This window comes from Fistularia commersonii, chromosome 11, assembly GCF_037954325.1.
Source record: "Fistularia commersonii isolate RoL2024-O1a breed Wild chromosome 11, RoL_Fcom_v1.0, whole genome shotgun sequence".
NCBI lineage: Eukaryota > Metazoa > Chordata > Actinopteri > Syngnathiformes > Fistulariidae > Fistularia > Fistularia commersonii.
In genome coordinates this window covers 16918652-16932252 of record NC_141294.1, presented here as the reverse complement: position 1 = coordinate 16932252, position 13601 = coordinate 16918652, and the positions used below count along the sequence as shown (strand labels likewise).

Genomic DNA, 13601 nt, shown 5'->3' with positions numbered 1-13601 from the left:
ACACACCTACAAAGACACACACATCTGCAGCACACACACACACACACACACACACACACACACACAAACATACGTCTAAAGCGGACACACACGTATGCCCCATACAGACACACATCTTAAGCACATACACACACACACACACACACCCATACACACGCACACACAGCAGACACATCTGCGCCACACAAACACCCATCTGAAGCACACACACACACACGTAGTGCACATACACACATACGTCTACAGCAGGCACACACATTTGCATCACACAGACACACATCTGAAACACACACACATGTCTGCTGCAGACACACACATCTGCGCCACACAGACATATGTCTGTAGCACATACACACACACACACACACACACACACGTATGCCCCATACAGACACACTTCTTTAGCACATACACACACACACACACACACACACACACACAAAATAACACTGTGTTTCCCTACATGGTAAAAACGTCCCTAATTTTACAAAAACACTCAAGAATATTAACAAGTCTAATTAACAGGATGAAAATGACCTGGAAAATATTTGGCTATTGATTTTATTTCAAGGAGATGAAATCAAAACGATTAAATGCCTTTGATTCTGATCAGATTAATTTTATGACACTTGTGTATCGAAAAAAATAGTCCATAATTTAAATATAATATGAAAATATGACAAATATAATTGAAATCCAAAATTAAAAAGAATAATAAGTTCCATAGGCGATGTGTGGAAAATATAAGGCATTGAAACGTGTATCATAAATAGATTATTAAAATCCCAAATCTGTGACAGAAATGTGCCAATGAGTTGTGAACATAATCAACAGGTGTGTGGTTTCAAAAAAACAAAATTCTAAAAATAAAAAGATCATTAAGTTACGACTCCCACTGTCTGTTCTCCTGTGGTTCACCTCAACACATGGCGTGTCACTTTTTCCCCTTCCCTCCCACAGATTCAGAGCGGAACGGCCCGGAATCCGATCACCAGGTACTGCCTGACACATCCCGCCCACTTGCCAATGCCCCGCGACACAGTATTTTCCGAAACATCTGCTGACCTCCTCGTTTTAATGGCCTAGCAACGTGTAATAACACTGTAATAAACAGTTAATAACGCGTTAATAAGCTAAGCTAAGCGAAGATGTGACTGGGGTTCAGTTCCATCCTTAACCTTTAACAGTAGCAAGGTTAGCACACACATGTGTGTGTGCGTGCGGGTTCACCCCGGGCCTTGTCGTTCGGCCAGGGTCCTCTGGCAGGAGTGTGTGTTATTACGACACGCACGCAAAAGGTTCGCCAAATTTGCACGTGTGTATGCAAATGAGGGGGCGGGGCCAGGCGCCCCGACCTGTCCAGGGGGCGGAGCCAGGCGACGCCATCACACCAGAACCGGCAGAGAACAATTAGACTAGAATTAAAACTGTTAGACTGCAGGTAGGAGAGGAGTGTGTGTGTGTGTGTGTGTGTGTGTGTTTGTTTGTGCGTGTGTGTGTGTGTGTGTGTGTGTTCTCATGTTGCACCTTGTTTTTCAGACTAAGATGGAGGAGTGTGAGACGCCCCCTCCCCTGCCCGCCTCCCACTGTCCCACCCCACCACAGACAGCACTGCAACACACACAGCTGATGCTGACCAGCTCACAACTGGCAGGGGTGAGAACACACAACCTGACACACACACACACACATTGACACAGTTGCAAACACACAAAACTTGACATATGCACACACAACCTGACAAACACAAACAACATGGCACATTTGTACAAAAACATTTGCAGCGTGCTCAACATTTAAAGTGGACACACACCTGACGTGTTGACACACAACCTGACACACACACACATACACACACATAACCTGACAGACACACAACGTGCCATACTCACAACCAATACACACATGCATAGACACATGTGCGCTAACCTCCCCCCACACACACAACCTGATAGTCACAGACACATAACTTGCCATACTCACAACCAACACACACACGCATAGACATGTTTCCTATCGCACACACACACACACACACACACACACACACACAGCCTGACGTGTTGACACACAACCTGACACGTACACACACACACACACACACACACACACACACACACACACACACAACCTGACGTGTTGACACACAACCTGACACACACACACACACATACACACACATATCCTGACAGACACACAACGTGCCATACTCACAACCAATACACACATGCATAGACACATGTGCGCTAATCCCCCCACACACACCACCTGACAGTCACAGACACACAACTTGCCATACTCACAACCAACACACACACACGCATAGACATGTTTCATAACGCACAAACACACACACACACATACACAACCTGACGTGTTGACACACAACCTGACACACACACACACACACACACAACCTGACGTGTTGTCACACAACCTGACACACACACACACACACACACACATACACACACACACAAGCAGTGCTTTGCTTTGACCTTCTTGCTTCCTTCAAGCTGCTTTTTGAGCGCCTTGTTTCCTTCTGTGTCTCCTCTCCTTCCTCCTCTCCTCGTCTCCTTCCTCCTCGTGTTGTTGGCCTTCGTCAGCTGACGGCTCTTTTACCGGCGCAGCAGCAGCTGCTGCTCCAGCAGGCTCAGGCTCAGCTCCTGGCCGCGGCGGTGCAACAGTCTAGCGCCGCGCACGCCGCGCACGCCGCCGCCGCAGCCAATCAGCAGGGCCAGCAGGCGCAGTCGGGCCAGCAGGCTCAGAACGCACAGGAACAGGCTCCGCCTCCTCCCCCGCAGCTAACGCTCTCGCAGCCAATCCAGCTTACCGCCCAGGTACTGACCAATCGCGGCCGCCGCTCGGTCCGAGGCCTGGCCGAGGTTCTGGTCTGTGACTTGATGCATCGTCAACTTACGCCATGTTCTGTTTCTCTCACGCACACACTCACCGGCTTTGTATGTGTGTATGGTGTGTGTTTGTGAGGTGCAGGTGTGTGTGTGTGTGTGTGTGTGTGTGTGTGTGTGAGAGAGAGAAAGAGGTTGTGTGTGTGAGTGTGTATGGTGTGTGTTTGTGAGCTGTAAATGTGTGTGTGTGGTGTGCATTTCTGTTGCAGGTGTGTGTATGTTCGCATGCAAGGGTGTGTGTGTGTGTGTGTGTGTGTGTGTCATGTGCGGTATGCGTTTGTGTTGCAGAAATGTGTGTGTTTGAATGCAAGCTTGTGTGTGTATGGTGTGTGTTTGTGAGGAGCAGGCGCGTGTGTGTGTGTGTGGTGTGCATCTCTGTTGCAGGTGTGTGTATGTTCGCATGCATGGTTGTGTGTGTGTGTGTGTGTGTGTGTGTGTGTGTGTGTGTGTGTGTGTGTGCGCGCACGCTAAAGTTCTTGTATGTATAAGTGTGTGGATGCTGCAGGTGTGTGTTTGTGTGTGTGAGAGAGAGAAAGAGGTTGTGTTTGTGTATGGTGTATGTTTGTGAGTTGCAGGTGTGTGTGTGTGTGTGTGTGTCTTTGCATGCAATGTTGTATATGTTTGTGACTGTGTGAGAGAGAGAGGTTGTGTGTGCATGTGTGTATAGCGTGTGTTTGTGAGCTTCAGATGTGTGTGTATGGCATGTGTGGTGTAAGTTTGTGTTGCAAATGTGTGTGTAGTGTGTATTTGTGTTGCAGATGTGTGGGTGTTTGAATGCAAGGTGGTGTGGGTGTGTGTGTGTGTGTGTGTGTGTGTGTGTGTGTATACGGTGTTTGCGAGCTGCAGGTGTGTGTGTGGTGTGCATTTCTGTTGCAAGTGTGTGTGTGTTTGCATGCAAGGTTGTGTGTGTGTGTGTGTGTGTGTGTGTGTGTGTGCTAAATCTCTGTAAGTGTGTAAGTGCTGCTGTACTGTGTGTGTCTGATTGTGTAAGTACAGTATGTGTGGGTGCTGCAGGTGTGTGTTTGCACAGTGAAGATTTGCAGATGTGTGTGGTTGTGTGTGCTGCTGTAGATGTGTGTATAGGTGCAGATGTGTGCGTTTGCACAGTGCAGTGCAGATTTGCAGATGTGTGTGTGTGTGTGTATGTGTGTGTGTGTATACATGTGTCTGTGTGTGTGTATGTATGGGTGTGTCTGCTCTAAATGTGTGCCTACTGTAGATGTGTGTGTACTACACATGTTTGTGTGTGTGTGTGTGTGTGTGTGTATGTGTGTGTGCGTGCATGCATGGGCTGCAGAGCCTTGTGTGTTGAGGTGCGTGAATGTCGGTGTGTGTGATAACCTGGTTACATGCCGTGTGTGTGTATGTGCGTGCGCTGATTGTGCGCTGATCGATTGTTGGGGGGGTGCGTGGATGTGGTGATATGCTGCCGTGTGCGTGTGCGTGTGTCTGTGTGTGTGTCGTCGGGCGTGGTTCAAGTGTGTGTGAATGCCTGACTCTGTATGACACCGGCGGTGTGTGCCTGCTTCTACAATGCCTGTGTGTGTGTGTGTGTGTGTGTGTGCGTCTCCTCCTCCTCACTCCTCCCTCTCCTCTCCCCAGGACATCCAGCAGTTGCTGCAGATCCAGCAGCTGGTTCTGGTCCCGGGCCACCCCCTCCCCTCCCCGGCCCAGTTCCTCCTCCCGCAGCCTCAGCAGGGCCAGCAAGGTCCGCCCCCGAGCGCCTCCTGCTCTCGCTCGGCGCCGGGCCTCCGAGGTTCTGACCGCAGCGCTCTGTTCCCCCCAGGGCTCCTGGCCGCCCCCGGCCTCATCCCGCTCCCCCAGCAGGGCCAGGGCGGCCTGCTGCCGACCCCCGGCAGGGTGGGGCTGCAGGCGCAGGTGTGTGTGTGTGCCGGAGTGTGTGTGTGTGTGTGTGTGTGGGAATGGACTCTAACGCACCTGTGGCTTCCGCAGCGGGACAAGAGCGGGGAGGTGAGCGGCGGAGGGGGCGGGGCCTCCGTGCCTTCCGTGACCCCTCACCCCGAGGAGCCCAGCGACCTGGAGGAGCTGGAACAGTTCGCCCGCACCTTCAAGCAGAGACGCATCAAGCTGGGCTTCACACAGGTGTGTGTGTGTGTGTGTGTGTGTGTGTGTGTGTGTATGTGTGCGTGAGCGTGATTGTCTGTATGTCTGTGTTTGCATGTGTGTGTGTGTGAGCTTGTGTATGTGTATGACTGTGTGTGTGTGTGTGTTTGAGAGTGTGAGCTTGTGTATGTCTTGAGTGCGTACGCGTGTGTGTGATTGTGTGTTTGCTGGTGTGTGTGTGTTTGCTAGTGTTATGGGGTGTGTGTGTGCATGCGCGTGCGTCTGTAATGTGAATAAATGTGAATGTTTTAGTGTGTGTGTGTGTGTGTGTGTAAGTGAGTTTGTCTGAGTGTGTTTATATGAGTCTGTGGGGGTATCAGTGGGTTTGCAGTTGTGTATTGTGTGTGCGTGTTTGTGTGTGTGTGTGTGTGTGTGAGAGAGACTGGGTACGCTTGCTTGTGTGTGTGTTCATGTTTTTGGTGTGTGTGTGTTTGTGTGTGTGTGTGAGACTGGGTATGCTTGTGTGTGTGTGTGTGTGCATGTTTTTGGCGTGTGTGTGTGTGTGTGTGTGTAATTGAGTTTGAGTGTGTTTATGAGTCTGTGTGTGGGTTTGCTTGCTTGTGTTAGTTGTGACAATGTGAGTGTTTGTGTGTGTGTGTGTGTGTGTGTGTGTGTGTGTGTGTAAACATGCATGCATTTGTGTATACATGTGTGATTGTGACTGAGTGAGTGTGTATGCTTGTAAAAATGAATGTGAGTATCTGCATGTGCATGCAAATATGCACGTGTGAACAGTGTGTGTGAGAGTGAACGTGTACGTGCGTGCATGTGTGTGTGTGTGTGTGTGTGTGTTGCTTTCAGCCAGAGGTAGAAAAACTCCAGGATTCAAGCTTCTCCTGGAGGCTCTTCTTAGAAAACAGACTCAGTTGTGTCTCCTTGATATTATGGGATGTGATGTGGGAGCCTTGTTGGAGGTCCAGAGTTCCAAAGGATGTGAGCAGGTGTCTCCTCCCGGGCAGGGTGACGTGGGACTGGCCATGGGGAAGCTCTACGGCAACGACTTCAGCCAGACCACTATCTCCCGCTTCGAGGCCCTCAACCTGAGCTTCAAGAACATGTGCAAACTGAAGCCCCTGCTGGAGAAGTGGCTGAACGACGCAGGTTCTGTCCGTCACCGCAGAGACGCCCAAGCGGGTGTTCACCAGACTGACCTCCTTGCGCTTTGTCTTTCAGAGACCATGTCCATCGACAGCACGCTCCCCAGCCCCAGCTCCCTGTCCTCCCCGTCCCTGGGCTTCGATGGGCTTCCTGGGCGCCGCAGGAAGAAGAGAACCAGCATCGAGACCAATGTCCGCGTGGCCCTGGAGAGAGCCTTCCTGACGGTGAGAACCCGGGTCTTATCGCAGTCAGTGTGGAGGTCCTCGGGTCATTGTGGATAGAACAAGCTCAGGAGCAGGTACCTCCAGAAAGGAAGTCTTTCAGGAGTACCCTCTAAAGGTTTTAGACATTTGGAAATCACCAAACTTGGTTCCATCAGAAGGAACCAAAAGCAGGAGTTCAGAATTGAGGTGCAACCGTGAGGGATAAGGTTCTTGGTTGTCAATGATAACCCTCATTGGATACCAGGTGAGAAAAGACAGGAAGCAGAGCTGGTGGTTGCAGAGATGAAGGTGGTTAGGATCAGGAATGAGTCCATCAGAGGGACAACACATGTTAGATGTTTCAGAGATAAGACAAGAGAAGTCAGACTGAAATGGTTTGGTCATGTGCAGAGGAGGGATGGTGAATGCATTGGCTGAAGGATACTTGTGTTGGAGCTGCAGAGCAGGAGATCTATGGCAAGACCAGTGAGAAGATGTGTGGATCGAGTAAAAGAGGGCACGAAGAAAAATTGGGTTGGATGGAGGAGGTTGATTCACCGTGGCGACCCCTGAAGGGAGCAGCCCGAGGGTGAAGAAGAAGGGTTTGAGGAACCCAAGTACCAGTACCTTAGCACCTAAGTTCCAGGAACCGATTCCTTGTCCTTGTGACCCGTCCACTGATATGACCCATGTCCTGTGTCAGATGTTAGTCCTTACTGGGTTTGCCCCCTGCTCCCCTCTTTCCCTTGGTCCCGCCTCCAGAACCAGAAGCCTACCTCAGAGGAGATCCTGCTGATTGCCGAGCAGCTCAACATGGAGAAGGAGGTGATCCGGGTCTGGTTCTGCAACCGCCGGCAGAAGGAGAAGCGCATCAACCCCAGCAGTGCCACGCCCCCCCTGCCCAGCCAGCCCCCCGCAGCTCCACCCACGCACAAGCCCCCCTGCTACAGCCCCCACATGGTAGGTCCGCATCCCTGGGGCAACTGTGGCGCCGTTCGGTCCACTAAGCTCCAGCATCTCACACTGTCTGACCTTCCAGCTTACGCAGGCTGTGACCAGCACAACAGTGACCACCATGTCCTCCGCCTGCCCCCTGACCTCCACCCACCCCTCCCTCGGCGGCACGCACCCCCCTCACAGCTCCGCCCCCTCCCCGGTGACTCCTCCCCCCCGCAGCACGGCGAGCCCGGCCACCCCCAGCCACAGCACCCTGAGCCTGAACGCAGGGTAAGGTCCGCCTCCAACTGCCACAAGGGGGTCAACTCGGCCTAGCAATCAGAAAATTTGGTACTTCTGCTGGCATCGGACTCACTCCTTCTCCTCGGTCCGTCTCTATACTCTTTCTTCTTGCTCCTTCTTCTTGCTCCCTCTCACTTCTTCACTTTGCTTCCTCTTGCTCCCTCTTCCCATTCCCTGTCTCCCACTTCTTTTTGCTTCTTCCTCTCGCTCCTTCTCACTCACTCAAGCCTTCTTTTCCCTTTTCCATCCTTTCAAATCAAACGAGCTTTCGCGGCAACAACCCCATTTTATGGCACCCACCGCTTTTCCCGGCATGTCCGGCCCCTTTCCTCCGAGCACTCTGATTGGTCGGTGGTCCGAGCCTCCTAAAACCTTACTGGCCACCTGATTTTAATGGCTACTGCCGCCACCTCCATCATCTTGTACATTTATGACAAACAACATTGATACGTCCACTGGTGTGTGAGCATGGGAATGATTTCCTTGCACACACACACACACACACACACACGCACACACACACACACACAGATATCCCAGCATGCTGCAAGATTTTACTGCTCTCCCACTGTTCGGCAATGCATGCTAACCCATGTGTATGTTTGCGCGTGTGTGTGTGTGTATGTGTGTGTGTGTGTGTGTGTGTGTGTGTGTGTGTGCGTGCCTCTTGTGTTTACAGCTTGTGGCGTGTTGGCAAAAAGAACGGCGACGTCTCCAACTACATCTCCGACTTTGCAGCAAACTTGAGGTGAGTACGAGTGCAGACCCCCCCACACAAGGAGGGTAGCAGTTACCGGGGCACAATTCTGTATTTACCCCCCCCTTGTTGCCCCTCCCTCACCCATAAATACCCTCCCAGAATGAAGTCTTCTTTTTTTTGCAATCAGATGCTAATTCTTTTTCTCTCCTTCTCTGTCAGGCTGATTTTACCCTCTGCTTGTCCTTCCTGCTAAACCTGCTCCTTTTCCCACCTTTTCTCCTTGTACATGCTAACACATGTACGCCGCTGCTTGTGTGTGTGTGTGTGTGTGTGTGTGTGTGTGTGTGTGTGATACCACAGGAACACTGTGATGGGGGTTAACACAGGGATGAGCCAAGCCCTCCTCGGTAACAGTCCCCTGGCTACCATCCAAGGTGTGTGTGTGTGTGTGTGTGTGTGTGCCAACCGAGCTCTGAATCAGCAGTGTGGGGTGGGCGGAGCCTAGTCTAGGAGATGATGTAGAGAACACAGACACACACACACACACACACATACAGGGGGTTAGGGGGAGGAGATCCAAAGAACAATGTGTAGGAACATTGATAAGATTCTCATCCATCCCATCCAGTGTGTGTGTAAGTGTGTGTGTGTGTAAGTGTGTGTGTGTTTGTGTGTAGTGTTTGTGTTCGCCTTCATCATCCTTTCCTCCTCTTCGTCTCCTCCAGTCACTCCTTGAAGATCCTCCTCTTGTCCTCCTCTTCCAACTCCATCTTTATCTTCACCTTCTGCTTGTCCTTTTCCTTTTTTCCTTTTCATCTCTTCTTCTACTTCTTCATGTTTATCCTCAGCCTAATCCTTTTTCTACTCCTCCTTCCTCATCCTCTTCTTCTCATCCATTTGCACCTCATGTTTCATCTTTGTCTCCTGCTCCTCCCTCTTCTCCATTTTCTGCTTCTCCTCTTCCACCTTCTTCATCTTCACCCGAATCCATTCCGCACCTCGTTCCCATAGCAACGCCTGTCTACCCGAGACCCGACTCTTGGTCCGAACCATGTGGTACAAACTCACACCATCCTGAGCCTGTCAGATTTAAAGTATTCAGATACTTTACTGCATTACAAGTACTGCTCTCACACTGTGAAAAGTACTCAGCCTCAAGTGAAGGGTAACTGAAGTACAAGTATCTTTTATCAACAAAAAAGTGCTCACAGTATGAAAGGAGAATCGTTGTTGTTGTTGTACCAGATGGTTCTGGATTGATGTACAAGATCATGATATCCAGTATAGGACCATGGTAGCCAGAACAAGAACATATAATATAGTAGAGGAACATGGTATTGAGTACATGAAGTATCATATCTAGTACAAATCTAGTACCCCCAGCCATGGTATCCAGTGCAAGGACATGGTTTCCAGTACTAGACCATGGTAACCGTTATGGGAACATGGTATCTTGTGCAAGAATTATGTTGTCAAGTATAAAAAACATGGCATCTGGCACAAGGATCATAGTATTCAGCATTGGACCATGGTACCCAATACAAGAAATATGGTATCAAGTACTGGAAATATGGCATATTGTAAAAGAAGTATCATATCCAGTACAAGAACATGGTAACCAGTATAGGACCGTGTTATCTCGTACAAGAACATAGCACATATTAGAGGAACATGGTATTTAGTAAAAGAAGTATCATATCCAGTCCAAGAACATGGTAACCAGTGCAAGGACATGGTTTCCAGTACTAGAAACATGGTACCTAGTACAAGAAATATGGTAACAAGTATAAAAAACATGGTATCTAGTCCAAGAAGTATCATATCGAGCACAATACCATGGTATCCAGTGAAAAAGGCATCATATCCAGCACAAGAACATGGTAACCACTATTGGACCATGGCATCTAGTACAGGAAATATGGTATCAAGTATAAAAAACATGGTATCAAGTACTAGAAACATGGTTTCTAGTACAAGAAGTATCATATCCAATACAAGAACATGGTAACCAGTATAGGGCCATGGTACCTAAAAAAAACTCTAGTACTAGAGAAATGGTATGGAGAACAAGGAACATGGTATACAGTTTTGGAATGTGGTATCTAGTGTAGGAACCAGGTATCTAGTGTAGGAACACGATGTCCAGAGCAAGAACATGATATCTAGTATGAGCAACATATACCAGTTACAGTACACAGTACTCCAAGGTGAAGTAGATGTAGAAAGTTGGGTCTGCTAGGACTAACCAGTGGAAATACATGAGTACTGCGTTGTGCCTTTGCTGAGTGGACGTTCTCTTGTGTTCCTGTCGCCCCCAGCCCTGGCAGCCAGTGGTGGCCAGCTGCCTCTTTCCAGTCTTGAGGGGGCCAGCAAGTTGATGCTGGGGGCGTCGGGGGGTCAGGGGGCGGGGCTGGCGTCCTCGCTCTTCCTCAACCACCCGGCGTTCCTCCACATGGGCCAGAACCCGGGCGCCGTGCTGGCAAAAGCCTCCCAGCCCTCGCCCTTCCCCTCGGCCAGTAGCGTCAGCCCGACCCCCTGCTCCCCCTCTCCCTGCTCAAGCCCCGCCTCTTCCTGCTCCTCCGGCGACATGGCCCACAGCCCGCCGCCGCTGGGCGGGGCCAAGATCGAGTGACAGCGCCGACGGCCAATCGGAGACGGGGAGGCGGGCGGGCGGACGGACGGACGGAGGTGGAGGAGCCTCGCCTTTCACACCAAAGCTTTACCTCTTCCTCTCTGGCTCCTCTTCCCCTCCTCTTCACCCAAGGGCTCCTTCTCTCCGAGTCTTTCGATGCCAAAAATACACAGAATGGAAGAGGAGAGACGGAGGGAGGGATGGAATAGATCAACCAAAAAATCTTAACCTAGCCAAACGGACGGAGGAGGCGGGAACACAGCGGCGGCAGCGGCGGCGGTGGCGGCGGCGCCGCCATTCCGTCCCCCCGTCCCCTCCGCGAGCGACTTCTCAACCCGCAGAAACCAAAAATGACAAAGAGACTTTGCTGTGAGACGAAGGACAGAGGAAGAGGAGGATGAAGAGGAGGACGAGGTAGCTCCTGTTTTCCTTCCAGAAGTTCTGAAGGTCCGAAGGAGCAGCAGAAGCAGGAGGATCTGTTGAAACCAAAAATTAACCCGGAGTAGGAGGAAACACAATGACAAAAAAAAAAAAGTGACAACCAAACCAAAACCCCGAAAAACCAAAAATACGGAGAGAAAAGCTTTATTCAATGGACGTGTAAATACTGAAGCTATCCAGGACACACACACACACACACACACACACACACACACACACACACACACACACACACACACACACACACACACACACACACACACACACACACACACACACACACGACATCGCATCCACTTCTGTTCATGTGTCATCCGTTGCCCCCGACGATGGCGTCTCCGTCGGACCAGACCAGCTTTCCATCCTGTCCATCATCATCATCACCATCATCTCCATGGTCATCTCCAGGTTCTCAGCTGGAGAACGGATCCCTGAACATCTCCACCTGCACCAACCAGGAAGTGACCAAAGCGAGTCAACCTGTGAAATCAGGCCCTGATTGGACGCTTTCAGAAGGAGAGATAAATGAGCCAATCAGGACACCTGTCTCTGTGGAGATGTTCACACCTTGTCCTTCCAGACATCTCCATATGAAGACCACCTCATACCTGTCCATCTTCTCACCTGTCCGTCCACCCATCCGTCCGTCTCCTGCCTCGCCTCCATTTCTTCTCCCGTGGAAACCAAAGCGTTCTCAAGGCCGTTCCTCTCGACAGGCCCTTCAAGACATTTGAGGACAGTCATGACCTTTTTTTTGGGGGCGGGGCTTCATCTCGGGAACTGAAGAAGACTCCGCCCCTCCCCACGAGGGGACGTCTCTCACTCCTTTATTATTTTTTTGTTTTTGTTTGTTTTTTTTCTAAGAGGAAACCAAAAATAAACCCCAAACCAAAAAAAAAAAAAAAAAAAAAAAAAAAAGACCAGAAGAAGAAACGACAGGAAACCAAAAACGAACTGAAAGGAGGTGGTGGTGGTGGTGGTGGTGGACCTTCTCCCCCCCATCCTGACTTGACAACGTAGCATCGGTGGAGATGGGGATGGGGGTCCACGTGTTGGAGGGAGGGGGCGGAGACGGACAAACCCCCTCCTGCACCTTCTCCACCTTCTCCACCTTCTCCAGCTCCGGTTCCGGACGGAGCCAAACCCAAACGACCTCACAGAACTGAAGCTTTTTATTTTCCCCCCTTCTCTTGCCACCGGTTGTCCCCCCCCCAACCCTGGACCCCCTCGGCGCCGACTTGCCCCCCCCCCCCCCACCGGAGGATGAATACTGTGAACGTTCAGCTTCCAGATTTTTAATCGAACAAACAAAAAGCGGGGAAAAAACAAAAAAAAAAAAAAAAAAAAAGGAAAAAACCAAATAGGAACCAGAATCCCACCCACGCCCACTCGCACCGGTTCTCCGTCGGAGAAGGTCGCCCAAAGAACCGAGACGACCTCCGCGGCCGGACTCGACCAACCCAAAGAGTATCGGATCCGGTGGGGAGGGGGAAGGGGGTGCGGAGGGGAGGCCCGACCCGGTCCGACCCGGTCCGGGTCCTCCACCCTTAGATGGAATGTATCTGTTAGTGCTTCTCTAGATTTTGTAGGAAAGATCTATGTTCTGCTTACCGATCGCCGTGTTCTCCAGAAAAGAAAAAAAAAAAAAAAAAAAAATGATAACTTGATTTTAGACCAAAAATCCGACTATCTCTCTTCGGACTTTATTTCCGCTACTGGTTCAGACTTTTGATTGTACTATTTATTCAGGGTCGACCCGGTTCTGTTGCTTTTTAATCTCCTTATTTATTTGTTAATTTATTTGGTAGAGGTGCTTTTTTTCATATTCTGGGATGTACTCGAGGTAGAAATTTTTTTTTTTTGGTTTGTTTTTCTTCCTTCCGTTGCCCCCCTTTGCCGGAGTTCTTTCTCCTTGAAACCAAAAATGCCAGACGCAGAGCTGGTCCTGAGCGGACTGAACCGGACTGGGACTCCAGTCGCGACGGTTCCTCTTCCTCACTGGGCCGAAGGGAAGCAGCCCTGGCGGGGCAAACCTCCCCCTGGCGAGGCAAAAAAAAAAAAAAAAAAAAGAAGATTGGACATACCCAAACGGCTGGTTGGAACTGTTTGCGTGTAATAACAGTGTTATAACCGTGTAATAACAGTGTAATAACTGTGTAGTAAGCCAGGGCGTTTGGGACCCAGCGCTGCTTCCCTTCTTGATACCTTCCTCCTTCTCGGAGGAAATCCTGAAAGCTTTACTGCTACACAACCAA

The 13601-nt window shown here is 50.3% G+C and overlaps 1 protein-coding gene across 1 annotated transcript in view; it reads left to right on the top strand.

Annotated features, from left to right (window-relative positions):
* pou2f2b (POU class 2 homeobox 2b) overlaps positions 1–12832 on the top strand; it is a 13548-nt gene extending 716 nt beyond the window's left edge. Inside the window, exons 2-14 of the mRNA XM_086155805.1 lie at positions 961–995; positions 1540–1656; positions 2607–2840; positions 4512–4617; positions 4696–4787; positions 4863–5012; positions 5993–6134; positions 6207–6355; positions 7097–7291; positions 7359–7561; positions 8253–8321; positions 8634–8707; positions 10592–12832. Coding sequence (XP_086011931.1) covers positions 961–995; positions 1540–1656; positions 2607–2840; positions 4512–4617; positions 4696–4787; positions 4863–5012; positions 5993–6134; positions 6207–6355; positions 7097–7291; positions 7359–7561; positions 8253–8321; positions 8634–8707; positions 10592–10905 — 1880 coding nt within the window. The 3' untranslated portion in view covers positions 10906–12832. The remainder of the gene's footprint in view (positions 1–960; positions 996–1539; positions 1657–2606; positions 2841–4511; positions 4618–4695; positions 4788–4862; positions 5013–5992; positions 6135–6206; positions 6356–7096; positions 7292–7358; positions 7562–8252; positions 8322–8633; positions 8708–10591) is intronic.
* The last annotated feature ends 769 nt before the right edge of the window (positions 12833–13601 follow it).